General features: G+C 37.2%; 1 protein-coding gene across 6 annotated transcripts in view; it reads right to left on the bottom strand.

Annotated features, from left to right (window-relative positions):
• PALD1 (phosphatase domain containing paladin 1) overlaps window positions 1-15,651 on the bottom strand; it is a 140,948-nt gene extending 125,297 nt beyond the window's left edge. The window contains exons 1-2 of one of the 6 annotated variants that reach the window (XM_072423744.1): window positions 14,834-15,177; window positions 6,530-6,612 (exon numbers count right to left, since the gene is read on the bottom strand). In XM_072423744.1, the coding sequence (XP_072279845.1) occupies window positions 6,530-6,549 (20 nt within the window). In that variant the 5' untranslated portion in view covers window positions 6,550-6,612; window positions 14,834-15,177. Of the gene's footprint in view, window positions 1-6,529; window positions 6,613-6,915; window positions 7,045-14,833; window positions 15,178-15,623 lie in introns of those variants that run through there. The other 5 variants (XM_072423743.1, XM_072423748.1, XM_072423747.1 and 2 more) reach the window with 5 other exon arrangements.
• Between the last annotated feature and the right edge of the window lie 503 nt (window positions 15,652-16,154).

Raw genomic sequence — 16,154 nt, 5'->3', positions numbered from 1 at the left:
TTCCGACTTAATCCTATTTACACACTTCATGCTTCTAACAAATTGAAAGGCTTCCTTCCTTTGAGTGGTAGCATTTTGAAAACACTGTATAAATTTCACATTTTGCTGGAAAGGCAGATGACTAACTGAGCCACACAATTTGGATTCTTGACTTGGGCATTCCCTTATATTTGGACATACTTGTGACATTTTAAAGACTTTCGGCCTGATTTATTAAAGCTCTACAAGGCTGGAGAAGATACACTTTCCACAGTGAAGCTGGGTTATCCAGCAAACCTGGAATGGATTTCTTAAAAATCATTTGCTGTTTGTTAGCAAATGGTTTCAATCTTGAACCAGATCCATTCCAATTTTGCTGGATCAACCAGCTTCACTGATACAATTTTATCCTCTCCAGCCTTGAAGAGCTTTAATAAATCAGGCCTTTTAAATTCTAGAACTCGAGTACAGAGGCAAATATTAAAAAAAAAATAAGTAAATACATCTTTAGGTTTCTATGAATCTGAGTTTGCCATTCATTCTCCTTTGGTAATTAAGCAGAAAAAAAAATTAAAAAGTAAATTTATAATCCTGCTTGCAACATATTGAAATATTACAGCAGTTTTAAAGAGAAAAGTATTTTAGAGCTGATAAAATAGTAACATTGTAATTTAGATGTTTTGCTTGGAGTATCTGTGGTGCAAGCAAGGCTCTAGAAATATAATGCTGTATACTTACAGGCACAGTAGAGGCTCCTTACTGTGTAAATGTTTATACCTTCTAAAATACGTGTCTGTTTTTACATGATATTAAACAGATTAAAAATCAGGCAAATATAGATGAGCAGTAAGGAATTTAGCTTAATCTGGTGCCTCATATCTAGCCAATGTTGTGTTAAACCTCATGTTTATATTTTGCAATCTTTGCACCTGCATGGATTTATTTGCACACAATATACATGATACACAAGCAGTGAATATAGTGTACAGTTTTCATGCAAGATTTTGCATTAGGTTTATAAAAATATTCTATCTTGTGACTTGATCTGACAACTAATATAGCATAATGCAAAGACTAGAGATACATTATTTAGAAGAAAAAAAAATAAAAAAATAATTCTGTATTGACATGTAGGGTCCTAATTAAGGAGATTTTCCCTCACTCACCTATACCAGTGACAACAAATGTGTCAGCATCTGAGGGGAAGTCACTAGGGTCGGAAGTAGAAGTTAATTTCCCCATTCTGTCCAAAACAAAAAGTGCCTGGATACGGGCACTTGTATTTCATGCAAATTTTAAAATGTGAAAGAATGGTTCTGTTTTCTGGTAATTTCTATTGCTAGAAAAACCTTGGTTCAGGAGTCTTTAGTTTAAGAGTCAGTAGAGAGACAGACAACAGTATAGCAGTGTCTGTTGATTGCAGTTGTAAAAGTTAACACGATGTTGAGCTTAAAGTTGAACTAAAGATCCACTTTTAAAAAAGTTTTGATCAGGCAGTCCTAATTGCAAAAAGGGAAAGCAATGTCCCTTCTTCAAAAACCCCTTCTACCTGTCTGATCGCTCTATGGAACTGTCAAAAAGAGGTAAACTGAGCATGGCAGATTACCCGGAAATCCTAGCTTCCCTTGCGCTTGCCTGCACAGGAATTACATTATCAAAGCTAAACTAATCAAGATGGCTGAAGATTGTATTGAGTAAAAGAAGATGAAGATTGCGGGCCCCTGTGATAAAACAAGGAAAGTTGAGTACAGCGTGTTTAGTTGCGCTTTAAAGGGAACGTGTGAAATACAACCCCGCCTCCATATGCACCTGGGAGAGTATTTTTTAAAATGAAGCTCTCCTTTCCAGCTAGCCTGTTAATGGGGAAATTATGCTCTAGCATTTGATTTCCATCATTGATATTAATAATTGGTGCAGGATATTATAGAAACTTTTCGCCATATGATCTGGTATGACTTGGGCTTTGGTGGGCTTTGAGAGCAACTAGTTAGAGATTTGTTTGATGTAAGGGCGCATGTTTATCTGTGGGGGGAAGGAATCTAAAAATCCTATTTTCTCTTAAATATTTTCTTTTGTAAAGCGATTTCTGGGAAGGTAGAGGGAACAGTCCACCGATTATTCAAGGGTGTACCTTAGCTTTTTTGGGACTTGGTTTTTTCCCCTGGTTATGTGGTTATTTTTCTAATTTTTCTATGTATATTTGGTCACTTTTATAAAATTAAAAAATTAAGGTGCACAGACAATATTTTGGGATGTATTTCATGACTGCAGTAATGGTATTTATGTTAGGGTCATTTTGGGGCCCATTACACTTTGTTTCTCTTTTTTTTGTACTCTGCACTTGATTGTATGGTATGTCTTATTTGCACTGTTTTCTTTTTTACTTTATTTGTTTTCTATTGTCTTGCCTTAAATAAAAAATATATTTAAAAAAAAAAATATTAATATTTGGAGGAATTGTGCCCTAGTGTTGGTGTCAGGGGAGGAATTATTCCCTATTGTTTGTGTCAGTCAAAATATTAATGCTCCATTGTTGGTGTCAGTAGGGGAAATTGCACCCCATCACTTGTATCAGTTAAAGGATTAGCACCCCAAGGGCCTGTTAAATGCAACCAATTAGCTACAAAGGACAGAGTGAGGGTAAAATAAATTGTAAAAAAATGTTATTTAAGTTTGTTTCCCTGTTGCAGATTTTTTTTAAAAATTTGATGGCACCATTGTCACTGAAACAATAAGGCTAGACCTGTCTTTTAAAAAAGTTGGTGGTTGGTGGGCAAAAATGCTTTGTTTTTGAGGTTTTTCTTGGTTAACAATACTTTGTCAGCCCTTCATTATTTAATCTGAAAGGACCAGTTGGCCAATCCTTTTGCATCATAGCCACGATCCATATAAAGTCGTACATACAAAGACAGCAAAATGCTGCATAACAAATGTTTCTTGGTATTATTAGAAAATGATAATGTGATAAATGTGTGCAGGGCATACAGGTTGTACAGTATATGAAATATAAACCCTGACAGGTGTAAAATAATGGGGACTCAAAAGTCAGATAGTATACATTTATAAAACCCCACCTGATGATCCACTTGTCTAGAAAAGATGTTTAATTAGCACTGCATGCTAATTATAGCATAGTTACATAGTTAGGTTGAAAAAAGATATAAGTCTATCAAATTCAACCACAAGGGAAATGAACTTATCCCTGATAAAAACCCATGCATTGCTAATGTTTACAAGGAGCAATAGGAAAGAGCAAACGCAGTGCTCACAAATAAGGACATAGATATGAAACTTCCCTGTACAATTTTTGCTTTTTCAAATTCAGCCACTCAAGTTCTTCTGCCTAAAGGGTGTGGTAACTATTCCCAAGAGGACTTTGTGGATAAAGAAATGCCTAACAGGAAAATGATCACATTGCCTACAGCAAGAAATCTATTTTTTTCCAACCAGCTTCCCCATATAAACTGTCAGCTCTTTTCCCCCTTATCATAAGCCTTTTAGGATTTCTACAATAATATATAATCTTTAGCAGCCATCATCCCACAGAAAGGATGTTCTAAGATATTGAAAACTTTTTAAAATAGTACATTTAAATATAAATATATATAAATATTAAAGCCTCCAGTAGATGATGGAGAAATAATTAATGTTCAGCTTTTTCTCAAAAGCTGTGTTAACTACAATTAAAGTTGTCTTGCATCATGATTTTTCCTTTAAGCTTGTGTTGAGTGCTAGCTGGAAGCAGTAATGCTGGAAAAGCCGTACAAATCTTTTGCACTGCAATGCCCGCTATAGCCTGGTCAAATGGCAGTATCCCAATATAATTTATTAAGATACATTGAATAATTGTTTAAATTACACTGCTGAGTTTTTATACAATTTCTGCTAAAAGTTTATTCAAAGGATCTACCAATCTTCTACTATTTACATTTCCAGTTGTTCTAAAAAAAAACAAACTTGAAGTCCACAGCACTTAATAATGGACACATCTGCACTTTCTTGTGGATCCTTTGCAAAGTTCTACAAATCCTTGTTAAACCATATGTGACATCCACCTAAGGCAGCTTCCTGTATTAATGTAAAAATGCTACTGTACTGTTTCTAAACTCAAAGCATGGTTGCCACTCTTATATAGACTGTGTATGTTTGCACTACAGTGGGGAAAAATGTTGCAAGATGCATGGTGATCAGCATTTTCATTAATGATTTACAAACTTGTAGCCTGTCAGTCAGCCGCTGACTGCATCTAGTTCTTTGTACTGCTGGCACTGTTCCTGAACCCTCCCACCATGAGCTGCAACGTCTGGGAGGGGGAGCATATAAGCAGTCAGCGTAGATAAATTAAGTTACTTGTTTCCTTTATGAGGATTTTGCAACATATAGTAACTGGATTTGATTCTTGTTTAGACTGTGACACAGGGACAGTTAGGAAGTATGTCATTTATAGACACAATTTCTGACTAATAATAGCCTTCCTCAACATTTTTAACATAGGGGAACCCTTGAAATAACTTTCAGGTCTTCCTGGAACCCCTGCTACAATTATTATATCCACAGCTCACAATACATTAGCACGGTGCTCAGTAGGAAGAATGCCTTTTACATTGCGGATAGCCAACAACATTTTTGGTTTCAATTAAATTAACCTGGGAGGCACAAACTGCTCATTGCTCCAGGAACCTCTAGTAACCTCTGGAGAAATCATACATCCAGTTGAGAAACAGTAGTAGTAATTATTTGAGTGAAACAAAACTTTTCATCTGTCTTAACCAAAAAATTTAGACCCTTTTTGATTTAAAGGTTTATGTGTGTACTAACAATGACAGCTAAAAACAATAGGACATAGTTCCACTTTTCTTTTTATGGTTATAGATTACTGGTATAAACATATCTAAATAGAATATAATTTGCATCACTTCCTACCCATAGAAAAGTACTGGAATGTAACGTGACACATTTCAGAACTTACTTTCACTTAAACTACTTCACTCAAGGACTGCTCCTATATCTTTAATAACTTGCTCTAAAAATGAAATATACAAACTCGCAAAGCTAAAACAGTCTTGGACATCGGTTCAGGAAAGTGTAAACTCTTGGCCAAAATATTTTCAGGAAATGTTACGTTCCCAAGTATACTCAGATTTGCTGAGCATGTGCAGTTTCTTCAGAGCCCTCTCCAATTACCAGCAGCCGCAGGAAAAAACCCAAAGACATGAGGTAATTCAACTACTTCTCAGGGGAAAAGAGTTATAGTTCACACTAGACTTATTTAAGACAACACCAACCACAAGCCTTTACCACTAGCTTGATATGAAGAATCTCAGTTAAACAAAAGATTGAATAAGTTAGCATAGTTTACCACGCACAGGAACTCTGAATGGAGTCAAATTCCTTTGCACATTTTGAATAAAAATTAGCAAACTGATGTGTTTTAAATTATACCTAAATATCAGTACTGACAAATTGTTTTCTCATGCTTTCATATCCTAAAATTACTAATAAGTAGAATTACCTAACACAAGACTAGAATGGTTACCATGCTTGATTCCAAAGCTCCTATCTTAATTGATGTCCAGAGGAAATCTCCCCCATTAACAAGGCCAGCAAGATAATTTACCATAATGGATGAGAACCTTGGAGTTGGCAGAGCACTGAAAGAATGTCATTAATTACAATGGCAATGGTAAAGATATATGGGTATACAGGAGCTAAGCTAACCTCAAACCTACATAATTCCAGGTAATGGTATATGTGTGCAGTCATTTAGGTTTAAACAGAAATCACAATGCATTTTAAACACAAAATCACTATGTATATCAGCAACCATACTAAATGACTTCCAGGATAAACTCAGTTAGCCATTTGCAATCAGACTGAGGAGGCTAAGGGATGACAAAGGTGAATCTTTAAAAACTGAATTGCATATAATATATGCACGAGAGATAGATTGAGATGTGTTGAAATGCCATCAGATGATCCTAAAATTAGATTTTTTTAAATTTCTGCATACTTCATATATGTTCTTTTTTCCTAAAATACATATGCTATCCCAAAGAAATTTTTTATTACAAACCCCATAAAATTGCAATATTATAGAGGCTGATAATTCAGCATGAACACATCCCAGCATAAACAAGATCATGCCAACATACTGAGCTAGTCTCTTATATAGATATTTTTTTCCGACCGCACATAAACGCAGCTACACAATATTGCATAATAATGTACAGCCTTTTCTGCTTGGAAAAGGTGAAAAAATGCAATGCTTCCAAACAAAACACAGGTATAATAATCTCCTGCAAAACTTTTCAGATTATAGAAATACTTATATTGAGGGATTATTGCTAAAGAAAGCCAATTTTAAATTTTAATAGAATATAATATTCCAAATTAATTTAGATTTTCCTCTATAGCTTCTTGACAAACAAGGCTGATTCCCTAATCTCTCAATGCAAAGAAGAAAGTTTTGACAAATTAATTAATCCAAGCGACAGCACATGAATTATCCATTAAGTGAGAAAATAAATGTAAATAAACATATTCTTCCTACCATGGCTGTGATTGCTGCATGACTACAGGTTTTGGCTGACGGTCAGGTAATAAAGAATGGGTGCCCCGCTTGAAAAAGGTAACCTAAAATAGAAGCAAGATTGCAACTAAAACAGTTTGTAAAAAGTAAAAAGCTAAGGGATTGAGTACCACAGCATGAAGACAGGTCCTCACAAACACAAAACAAGAAGGATGGTAAGAAATCTAGCAGAAAAAGGAAGTCCTCATCACAGGAGACTGAATTAAGGGGTCAGACAGGCACACTGACAAAACAGAAGCAAAAGAGCAGACAGAGGGAGGCACAAAGAGAGCACTGATACCAGAATAAGAGACTGATATTAGTCTATGCAAAGCTAAGACATAACATTTAAATGGAAATCAACCCACAGCTGTGGAGAAGGGGGTTCCTCCCTGATGTGGCACTGCTGCTCTCTTGCTTCCTTCTCTCTCTTGTAATGCTGGGGTATCCCTCTCCTCTGGTATTGTCTTCTCTTGTAGAATACAGATGTGCAGAGAAGAGGCGGGATCCCTGCTGCAGTTTTCTGAGCTACACATGCCCCTCCCAGGAACACCATCACTCTGGATTTAGGAGGTGGGGGGGTTTAGGGAACACAAGGCTCATACACAAGCCCAGCTTAGTCTCACAACATTAACTAAGCTTTCTCTTGAATACAATTCTTAGCCATCATTAGGTTATCTTTTATCTTAATTGTTTCTCAGAATTCAGGAAGTTTTTTTTAACAATAAATGAACAAATACTAAAAGCCACTACTGCGCCATGCCTTAAACTGAATGTATCAGTCATTTAACTCTTTAAAATGATGTCAAACATCCTTCCTCTAATGTCTAAATACACAGCGAGTCACATCTCATAGACATTAATACCAGTGACAATGACTTTATAACATTTTAAACTAAGGCTACGTACACACCTGCAATAATTATCATAGGAAACAAACGATTAACGACAGATCGGCCGATAATCGTTAACAAAAAAGAGCACAACGACAACACGTCCCGGCGGATCTGATTGGGCGAAAGTCCTTCGCTATCTATTGACTGTGGATTGTTCTGCGGTACACTTTCTCTAGTACATGTCACTTCCTGCATTGTTCAAACGATCATATCTAGTGTGTGTACGTTATTATATTTGAACGATCGTATTGTTTTACCATGTACAGAATTGTGCACAATATGATCGTTCAAAATAATTGTGAATATTCGGTCGTTAATCATTCGTTTTCTAACGACAATTATTGCTTGTGTGTACGTAGCTCAATGGTATAGGTTCTTTGTAATGTATATATGTAAAGAAGAGGCTATAATATACAAAAACATTTGTAAAACAGGAAAATACACTGGCATACAATGTTTTACCACACAGAAAAATCTGAATCTAGCCTTGCAGAATTGATACAGACTGCTTAGACAGACACAGTAACATTAATGTTATAAAGTGACATTAGGTTCTGCTGCCGCCCTAACACTGCATGATGAAAGGAAAATCTAAACGCACAGCGCTGCGAAATTTGTTGGTGCTATATAAATCCTGTTTATTATTATTAATAATATTATTATTATTATTATTATTATTATTAATAAACATGTGTGTTAAGCACCTAGAATGTTCTCCTTCCAGGTCTGCAGGGCCAGTGATTCCTTGCATCTACCCAAACACCAAAGCCCAGACACACTGGCTTCTCAAGAAGACACCCCTAACAGGCATGCGCAGAAGGGGATCTTTCCTTCAATGGGGGAAAAAATGCAAACCTCACGCATGCGCAGTGAAAATTAAAGCTCTCCAAGGCTGGAGTGAATACACTTTCATCAGTGAAGCTGGGTGATCAAGCAAACCTGTAACGGATTTGGTCCAGGATTGAAAACATTTGATAATTACTTTTAGAAAATCCATTCCAGGTTTGCTGGATCACCCAGCATCACTGATAGAAGTGTATTCACTCCAGCATTGGAGAGCTTTATTAAATCAGGCCCAAAAACTCAACAACCATTTGCAGCTCTGTAAACTGTTGTTAAAGAGGAACTAAATGGCACTAAACTTTCTATTTACCAGTTGTGCTTTTAATTTCTTAATAAATAGGGAAACCCAATCATTATTGCCTTAACAGACATTAAAAAAATGAGGTCTATGTCACAAAGAACAGAATCTGAAAATGGAGTGCACAACAGAACAAGGTACAGCTCTCAAGAAAAGGGATAACATAAGGGAAACAAATTTTTCTTTCACCGATACTTTATTAACCTTCTTTTATGGCATTGCTCACTTGCTTTCCAGATCAACAAGTTCTCACTTGCAGTGATCTGCAGTGATCACTGCAGTGTTTTGGCCAGGAACTGTTTTAATTCCTGTAAGGAAATGATAACTGTATCTGAGTAGTTCTGCTGCTAGAGAGTTGTCGCCAGTGGCAGGCAACATTGATGGTGTGGTATGGCCCTATACAAGAACTTTTCTAAAAAATTCAATTTCTGCCATCAATGTGCTTGAACAGGGTCATTTCTGACCATTTAGACTCTTAATAATGTCTTACATTTCTTATGCCCCTGCTCAGTCAGAGCCCTTGCTCTATTTCTATAATGGAAGTAGTTTTCAGCACAGGGAAATATGTGACTGTCCCCAAGTGACCGTACTTGGATTTGTGTGACCAATCAACCAATTGTCACATAGGAAATAATAAAGTCATTCACCCAGGTAAGCTCTACACCTATTACACCTATCCAGCACTGCAAATGGGGGTCATACTAAAGTGGACAGGAAGTGAGGGTGTAAAGATCAGTGATAGGGGGCTGTAAGTAGGTACTGTCACTTTTTGGTAGGTGACAATGTCTCTTTAAATGAAAAAGGGAACATTTTAAGACATGGATTTGGCTATACAGTCTGGCTAGAGAGCCCAGATAATAAAACTGTCCGGACATAAATTTAAATCTTTTGGCAGCTACAACAGGTCACATATAAGTGTAGAAATTGTGAATTTGGCTGTTTGTCTGCAGTTCTGTTTTCAATAAATATTTCATTGTTAAAATACAATGACTTTCTTTTTAAAACCTAAAGAGAAATATCCAGATGTTCAACCATACAATTTAAATGCCAAAAGACACTCTATATTACAAAATATAGAAAGTTCAGTGTTATAAGTTAGAATGTAAAGACAAAAAAGGGTGTTTATTCATATTCGTCCATGTTTCTTTTTTTGGCTATGACTATAACAGATCCTGTCTTAATGTTCATAAAAATAACAATCTGAGCATGTCTCCGGTTACTGCAGTCTTAAAACAAAGTTACCTAAATAGAAAGACATTAAGTAATTATTATTTACTGTATGCCGAAATTACTCAGTTGAACGTTTCTGGGTGGTGGAGCTACGGTGTTTTATGTATATGAATGAATAAATAATATGATGGCAGCAATTGTGTGAAAAAGAACTGGCACTTCACTGTTCTGTATTTATCGCACTTTAAATTATTTCCTTATATCTCTAAGCTCCCTAAAGCAGAACTATAATTCCGCTTTGAACTTGTGAGCAGGCAGGGCTTTATTGTAGAAATGGGCAGGTGATGGCAATGAAAAATACTTACCTTCCTTTTTGTTATCTTCTTTTGAAAAGATGCTGAGATGAACTTGTACAGCCTAGCATACATTCCTGGGGATGAACTGGGTATCCCAGCTTTACTTGTTCTTACAGACAGAAATCCCCTGGCAGCGTTTGGTGACAATCCGAGAGAACAAATCGTCACCCAGTCCCAATGGAAAAAGACAACTGCCATCTCATGTCTATGAGTGTCCCCAGTATAACCAACAAAAATTATGGATTCTATAAGTAATATTATCAAATACAAAATAAATAATATATTGGCATTTATTTTTTTCTTTTGACGGCTTGTATAACATAGATAATTATATCCGGGAAGCACCTGGCTAGCGTCGGATATGTTTCTGGCACAAAAAATACAAACCAGGTAATCGACCATGATACAACAGTACCGTATGCATGTTTTCATGGCTTACTCTTTGTTTGTGTTTGTTTTGGCATTGTTACTCCTATAATTCAAAACTTATTTCCTTTGACATAATTTTTCTGGCCAAAAATGTAATACTTTTTGGAAAAGAGACAAAAAAAATATGTATTTTCTTTTCACATTACTTAAAAAATCTACAAAAATTCAAAGGTATGAAAGTTCAGCACAGATGAACAGCCTGGTTATATTTATGTTAACAAGTCAAAATCTATTCCATAGTCTGTATTTTCTAGGACAGTTTTCTCTACGTTTCTATCTTTCCTGATGTGAAATACAGCCACCCCATATGTTATATACATGTGTATGAAATAATACACTTATGGAATATGTCTGGAGCCAAAAGCAAGTAGATATTTAAACAAAAGAGTGACAAAAGCCGTGTTCAGTTCTCTAAATATATACATTGAGGAAGCAGAAGAAATACAGTGTCATTCATTCCTTTCTAATGGATTCCATCCAGGAGTCTAACAGACATTTTTTATGTTTATTCAACATTTTAAAATGTCTTACACTTAAAATATAAAGTAAAAAAAAAATAGGCAAACGAGTCATTTGTAAAAAAGTCAGAATATGGGAAAAGTTACGTGTTTTTATCATTCCTGTTGATAGGTTCTATATAGCTTTACATTGAGTAACTGTGCAGTTTCGTGGAACCGTGGCCAGCGTTTCCTTTTTCATATACATCAAACAGGTATGAAAGAAGTGTACATGTGAACGTGGCATTGGCTAAAACAAGTATGTTGAAAAAAGGCAACCCCTCATAACTGGGTGTAGATCAACACCCTAGTTTTTTGTACATTTCTGCATTAGGACACATTTATATGTACTTATGAAGCATGCATGGACGCCCATGGGCACACTAAGGGCTCTTTTTAAAAAGTATTCTCTAAATTAGTTTTTAATATTTGCATTTCCTATTTGTGAAAGCTATGCAATTTTGAGATTGGCCACTAGGTGGCAGAAGGAGTCATTATTTTAATAGGAACAGAAATGAGAAGTGTAGAGAAATGTGACTTCATGTTCACAATAAACTTACCATGACTAAGACCAGGATTTTTCTAACACCCATTACACAAGTCACAGTGAAGCTACTGAAAACCAAACATATTGACCACCAGCTGGTAAATGATCAACATCTATTGATCACCAAAACAGTGTTGTTAAAAGATTTATGAATCCTTTTTAAATTGTCAATATTTCTTCACAAATATGACCTAACCAGTTACCTGGACCAGACCAGTTACCAGACCAGAATCAGATTCAGTTATCTAGTTTTACACCAATTGCAAAAGTAGACAACTAGAATCCAAATAAAATAAACCAAAGTGGACTTGAAAAGTTGCTATGATATGGGGAACATGTACAAATGTTATTTGTGCCAAAGAAGCATTCTGAAAATCTACCTTTTGCCCTAATTCCACTAAAAATAGAAGTGTTCTCCTGTGTCTATAGCCTCATAGCTGTATATCTACAATGTGATATTACCTAAGACAGTGGTCACCGACCTTTCAGGCCTCACAGACCACTAAATTCACAATTTTATATCCAGCACACCATTATTATGATTTTATGCATAAGGTAAATACATTTGTAAAATAACGATTTTCCTAATGGTGCCTGACGAGGACTCTGATTCATTGATCAGCTCACGCTTAAGTGAAGTATTACTATTGTACGGATCGGCAACGATCACTTTATACAACACTACACTAACGTCACGCGACGCCTCCCTTGTTTTTCCGTCTATAGAACAGTTTGTGCATTTAGTGCAATAAAAAAGGCAAAATTTGTCATTCAGAAGATAAGAATTTATTACAATATTATATGTGTTTTTTTTTTTGTTAATAAAAATTGCAAAAAACGTCCAAATTTTTCTGTGGACCACCAAAATGTTTTCACGGGCCACTGGTTGGCTACCACTGACCTAAGGCACTGCTGCCTTGAACTGCTAATCTCACAAGATTTGGTTTGAGATAATAGTAAACTTAATACTGCTCTGCTCAATGTTCTCACTGGAGAGGAAGCTTTACCTTAGGACCTGTACACAGCAGGGCACTATCTATAGGATGCCAATTTATGGCTGCAACCACCACTAGATACACATTACCCGTGGCTCTGCAGTACAACCATTCTCTGATATATCCTGATGTATGCCATATCTTACAACTTAGAAGGCCTTCCCTTACTCTGTTGGGGGCTAAGGGTCTGGTAATATAAACAGAAAGAGGGGGTTTGCTGGAAGAAGGGGTTTCAACACTAAAGGGAGGTATACTGGAGATAGACTTTGCCAAGGAAGGCAGAACTTGCTAAGAAAATTGGATTTTATTAACAGATATGGATATTTATTTTTATGTTCTGCCATTGTGTATCATGTGAACCACAGATACTTCCCCCCTTTTAATACCACACACTATATAAGCAACTATTAAAATGTTGAAGGAGTTATTCGATTTAAGGAACAGAAATCTGTGCTTCACTCGCCAAATCTGATTTTAATAATTCATATATGTAGAAGTTTGTAATGGTTCCAACAAAGATTTCTAGGACCTCTGGAAAGTTATTACTGATGCTCATCAATCTGGTTACAAAACTATTCATGAAGAGTTCAGTCCCCACCTCTCTGCTGTCAAGTAGAAAACGAACAAATGACAGCAATTCAACCACATTGTTGTCCTTCCCAGGGGTGGGCTAGCAACAAATGCCAAACCTAAAACCAGGTGTGTAAGGCTGATTAACATTCAGGCAAATCTGTTGCTAATTTTAGACTTGTCCACATGATCTAATCAATTTTCTTACTTGAAATCAATTAGATGCTTCTAAATATTGCACCGTATGCAACATTCCACCCTTCCGATCTGACCACCTTCTCACCAGCATGTCCAATCACGTCACAAGATCAATGAGTGAAAAATCACCCGGTATTGCTTGATCACAATTCCATTTTAACTTCAATTTCCTTAAGATTTGATCTTTTTATAGAAACAGAAGTCAATCACAAGCAAAATGTTTGCTTGTGTGTACCCTACCTGCTATGAAATCCTAAAGAGCACAAGGCTAGGCTGTGTAAACAGGTGAGATCTCTTGATACGAACGCTCCTCTCGGGTGAGAATCTGACGTGCACAGTGATCCCCAGACGTCCTTCATGGATCTGTACTGGCGGACCCTTGAACAGCGATCCATGAACGAATGCAATGCAACTGAAGGGGAGAAAGCGTGGTGGGGTGCAGCTCATTCTCCACCATCCTGCTTGCTGTATGTAAAGTGCTCGTTCATGCATCTTTTACGATCCTTTCTAACGACTGATATCATTCCGAATCATTTCCAGTGACAGGTGAATGAATGACCAGCTCTGTTTAGTTCTATGAAGGAAGGAGGACAAATCAGTGGCACCCGGCTGTGCTCCTCTCCATAGGAAAGTACTGCAGTTGTCTCCACTCTCTCATTCATTGATTCGCCCAGACAGATTGATGGATGACATCAGGGGACTGCTGTACACATGCTTGATTTTTTTCTGAGACAATTAGGGTTGTTTGCCCTGAGCAACAATATCTATTGTATGTAGCTTTAAATTCAGATGGGATTTTGTCAAGCACATAATTAATAGTTAATTACTCCCAGGTGACAATTTTAAACTGCTGGATGTCTGGAAGCATTTACCAGCAGTCTATGGAAGAGGTTTCAGTAGCAGACCACCCTGGGATTCTGCATGAAATGATTTCCATATAAGATATCACCATAAAAAGACCACATTATCAGTATTGCGTGTTTTTTAGAGAAAATATACCTCTAGGACAGGGGTTCTTTCTTTCCAGAGATCCAAATGGATCCTAGAAAATTTTATCATACAGGGAGCTAAAAAGAGAATGTTTATCAAAAGCCAGCAAATCAAACAATAAAGTAAATAAACTAAAACCATATAACAAAATATGGGTGCTCCCTATAAGGGTCTATTTAAAAAGCAGTGAATCTGACATTCACTGGAACATTCCCTAGCAGAGAATCAATAACTGCCACTGAAACACATGGACTTGGACGATTCTCCACCAGGGAATGGTAATGAATGTCAGATTCACCGTTTTATAAATACACTTTATAGTTTTCCACATTTCTAGTTGTAGTAAAGATGAAAGCAAAATTTTTTTTTTTTATATATTTACCCTCAACTGGTGATGGGGTCACCTCTGCGTCTCACACAAATTCTCCTCCCCTATGAAAAGCGGTAACCCCGAGCCACACTCAGGGTGGAATTGCCAGGGAGTTTAAGCAGCTTACCTGGTAAGCGGTGCCCTTGGTGTCCTCCAGCAGTGCCCGGCATCTTCTTCCCCTGGCAATGCCAGCTGGGCATCATAAGGTTACACGGATCTGTGTTCCCAGCGTGTGAACGTTGGGGACGTGAGGCCAGAGGAAGCAGATGCCAGCTGGGATGCCATATGTGATACGTTTAGGGTTTTTTCACAACTGCGTTTGAAAACCGCATGGTTAGCAAGGTCAACCTATTTGCATACGCTGGCTTTGTGTTGGCGTCGCATTTCTTCTTTTAGTGGAAAAACAACCACACGGCTGGAAAGCGGAGTGTTGCATCCAGGAAGCGTGCCGTAACCTCACTGCAAATGCAGTTAAGGGAACATGACTGAACATGTCAGTCCATGAACAGTCCAACATAATGAGGTTCCCGCCCCTGGATAAGGAAACGCCGCTTCTGTGACGACGACCACCGAAACCCAACTATCAGCCCTGAGAAGCAGTTATATATTGCAATACTATAATGTCTGATTTCATTCAGGTTTGAGGTAAATGGGAAATTGTTTGCTAATGGTAAAGGACAAAGGAAGTGAAGTGTGAAAGCCATTTCCCCTCCATTATTTAAGTTTATGACAATACTAATGGAGCAAATATCACCTCACAACAAAGGAGGGGCAAATCACCTCAGAGAGTTCCCTGTCACACAAGCACCACAAGGAGCCTTTTCATACTGACAATCATAGAAGTAAATAGGAATTGTTTCTTTTGTTCACTTTAAGAAACAATAAGAAATTAGAAAACAAATTGTGTCCAAACCTACTTTACATACAATATATTGCAGCAGCCATTCTTCTCCCCACACAGCCTGCAGGCAGCACCAGGCGACCTTCCTCACCTTCCACACCCAGGCCTGGGTCATCCCTCAGTCGCCCTCTAGTGTCCAAATATCTAACTGCTGCTCCCTCACAATTGTAAGGATGGTCTCTTTTACACATGCACAAAAAGTTATGTGTTCTGTCCAAGTGGTTTTACAGGATCAATTCACCAAAAACTTATATTTTAGCTATAGTTTGACATTAGTAGTTTGAAGAGGAACTCAATTTTCTTTGGTACGTGTGAGCTTACACACTGGGTTTTTTTTAGCACTCTGTAGGATCCTGTCACTGCAGCATGCACTATTGAAGCCTCCATCTTTGCTGCCGATTCTTGCAGGTCCATGGTGATGTGCAAGCTTCGGTTACCACATATAGAGTGCGTGCAGCATGCAGTGTAAGCAGACATTACCACAAATAGGGAGCACGCACCATGCAGTGTAAGCAAGCGTAACTATGTATAAAGCGCATGCACCATG

The sequence above is a fragment of the Pyxicephalus adspersus genome, chromosome 10 (assembly GCF_032062135.1).
Source record: "Pyxicephalus adspersus chromosome 10, UCB_Pads_2.0, whole genome shotgun sequence".
In the NCBI taxonomy this organism is placed as follows: Eukaryota; Metazoa; Chordata; class Amphibia; order Anura; family Pyxicephalidae; genus Pyxicephalus; species Pyxicephalus adspersus.
This window is presented reverse-complemented; position numbering and strand designations above follow the sequence as displayed.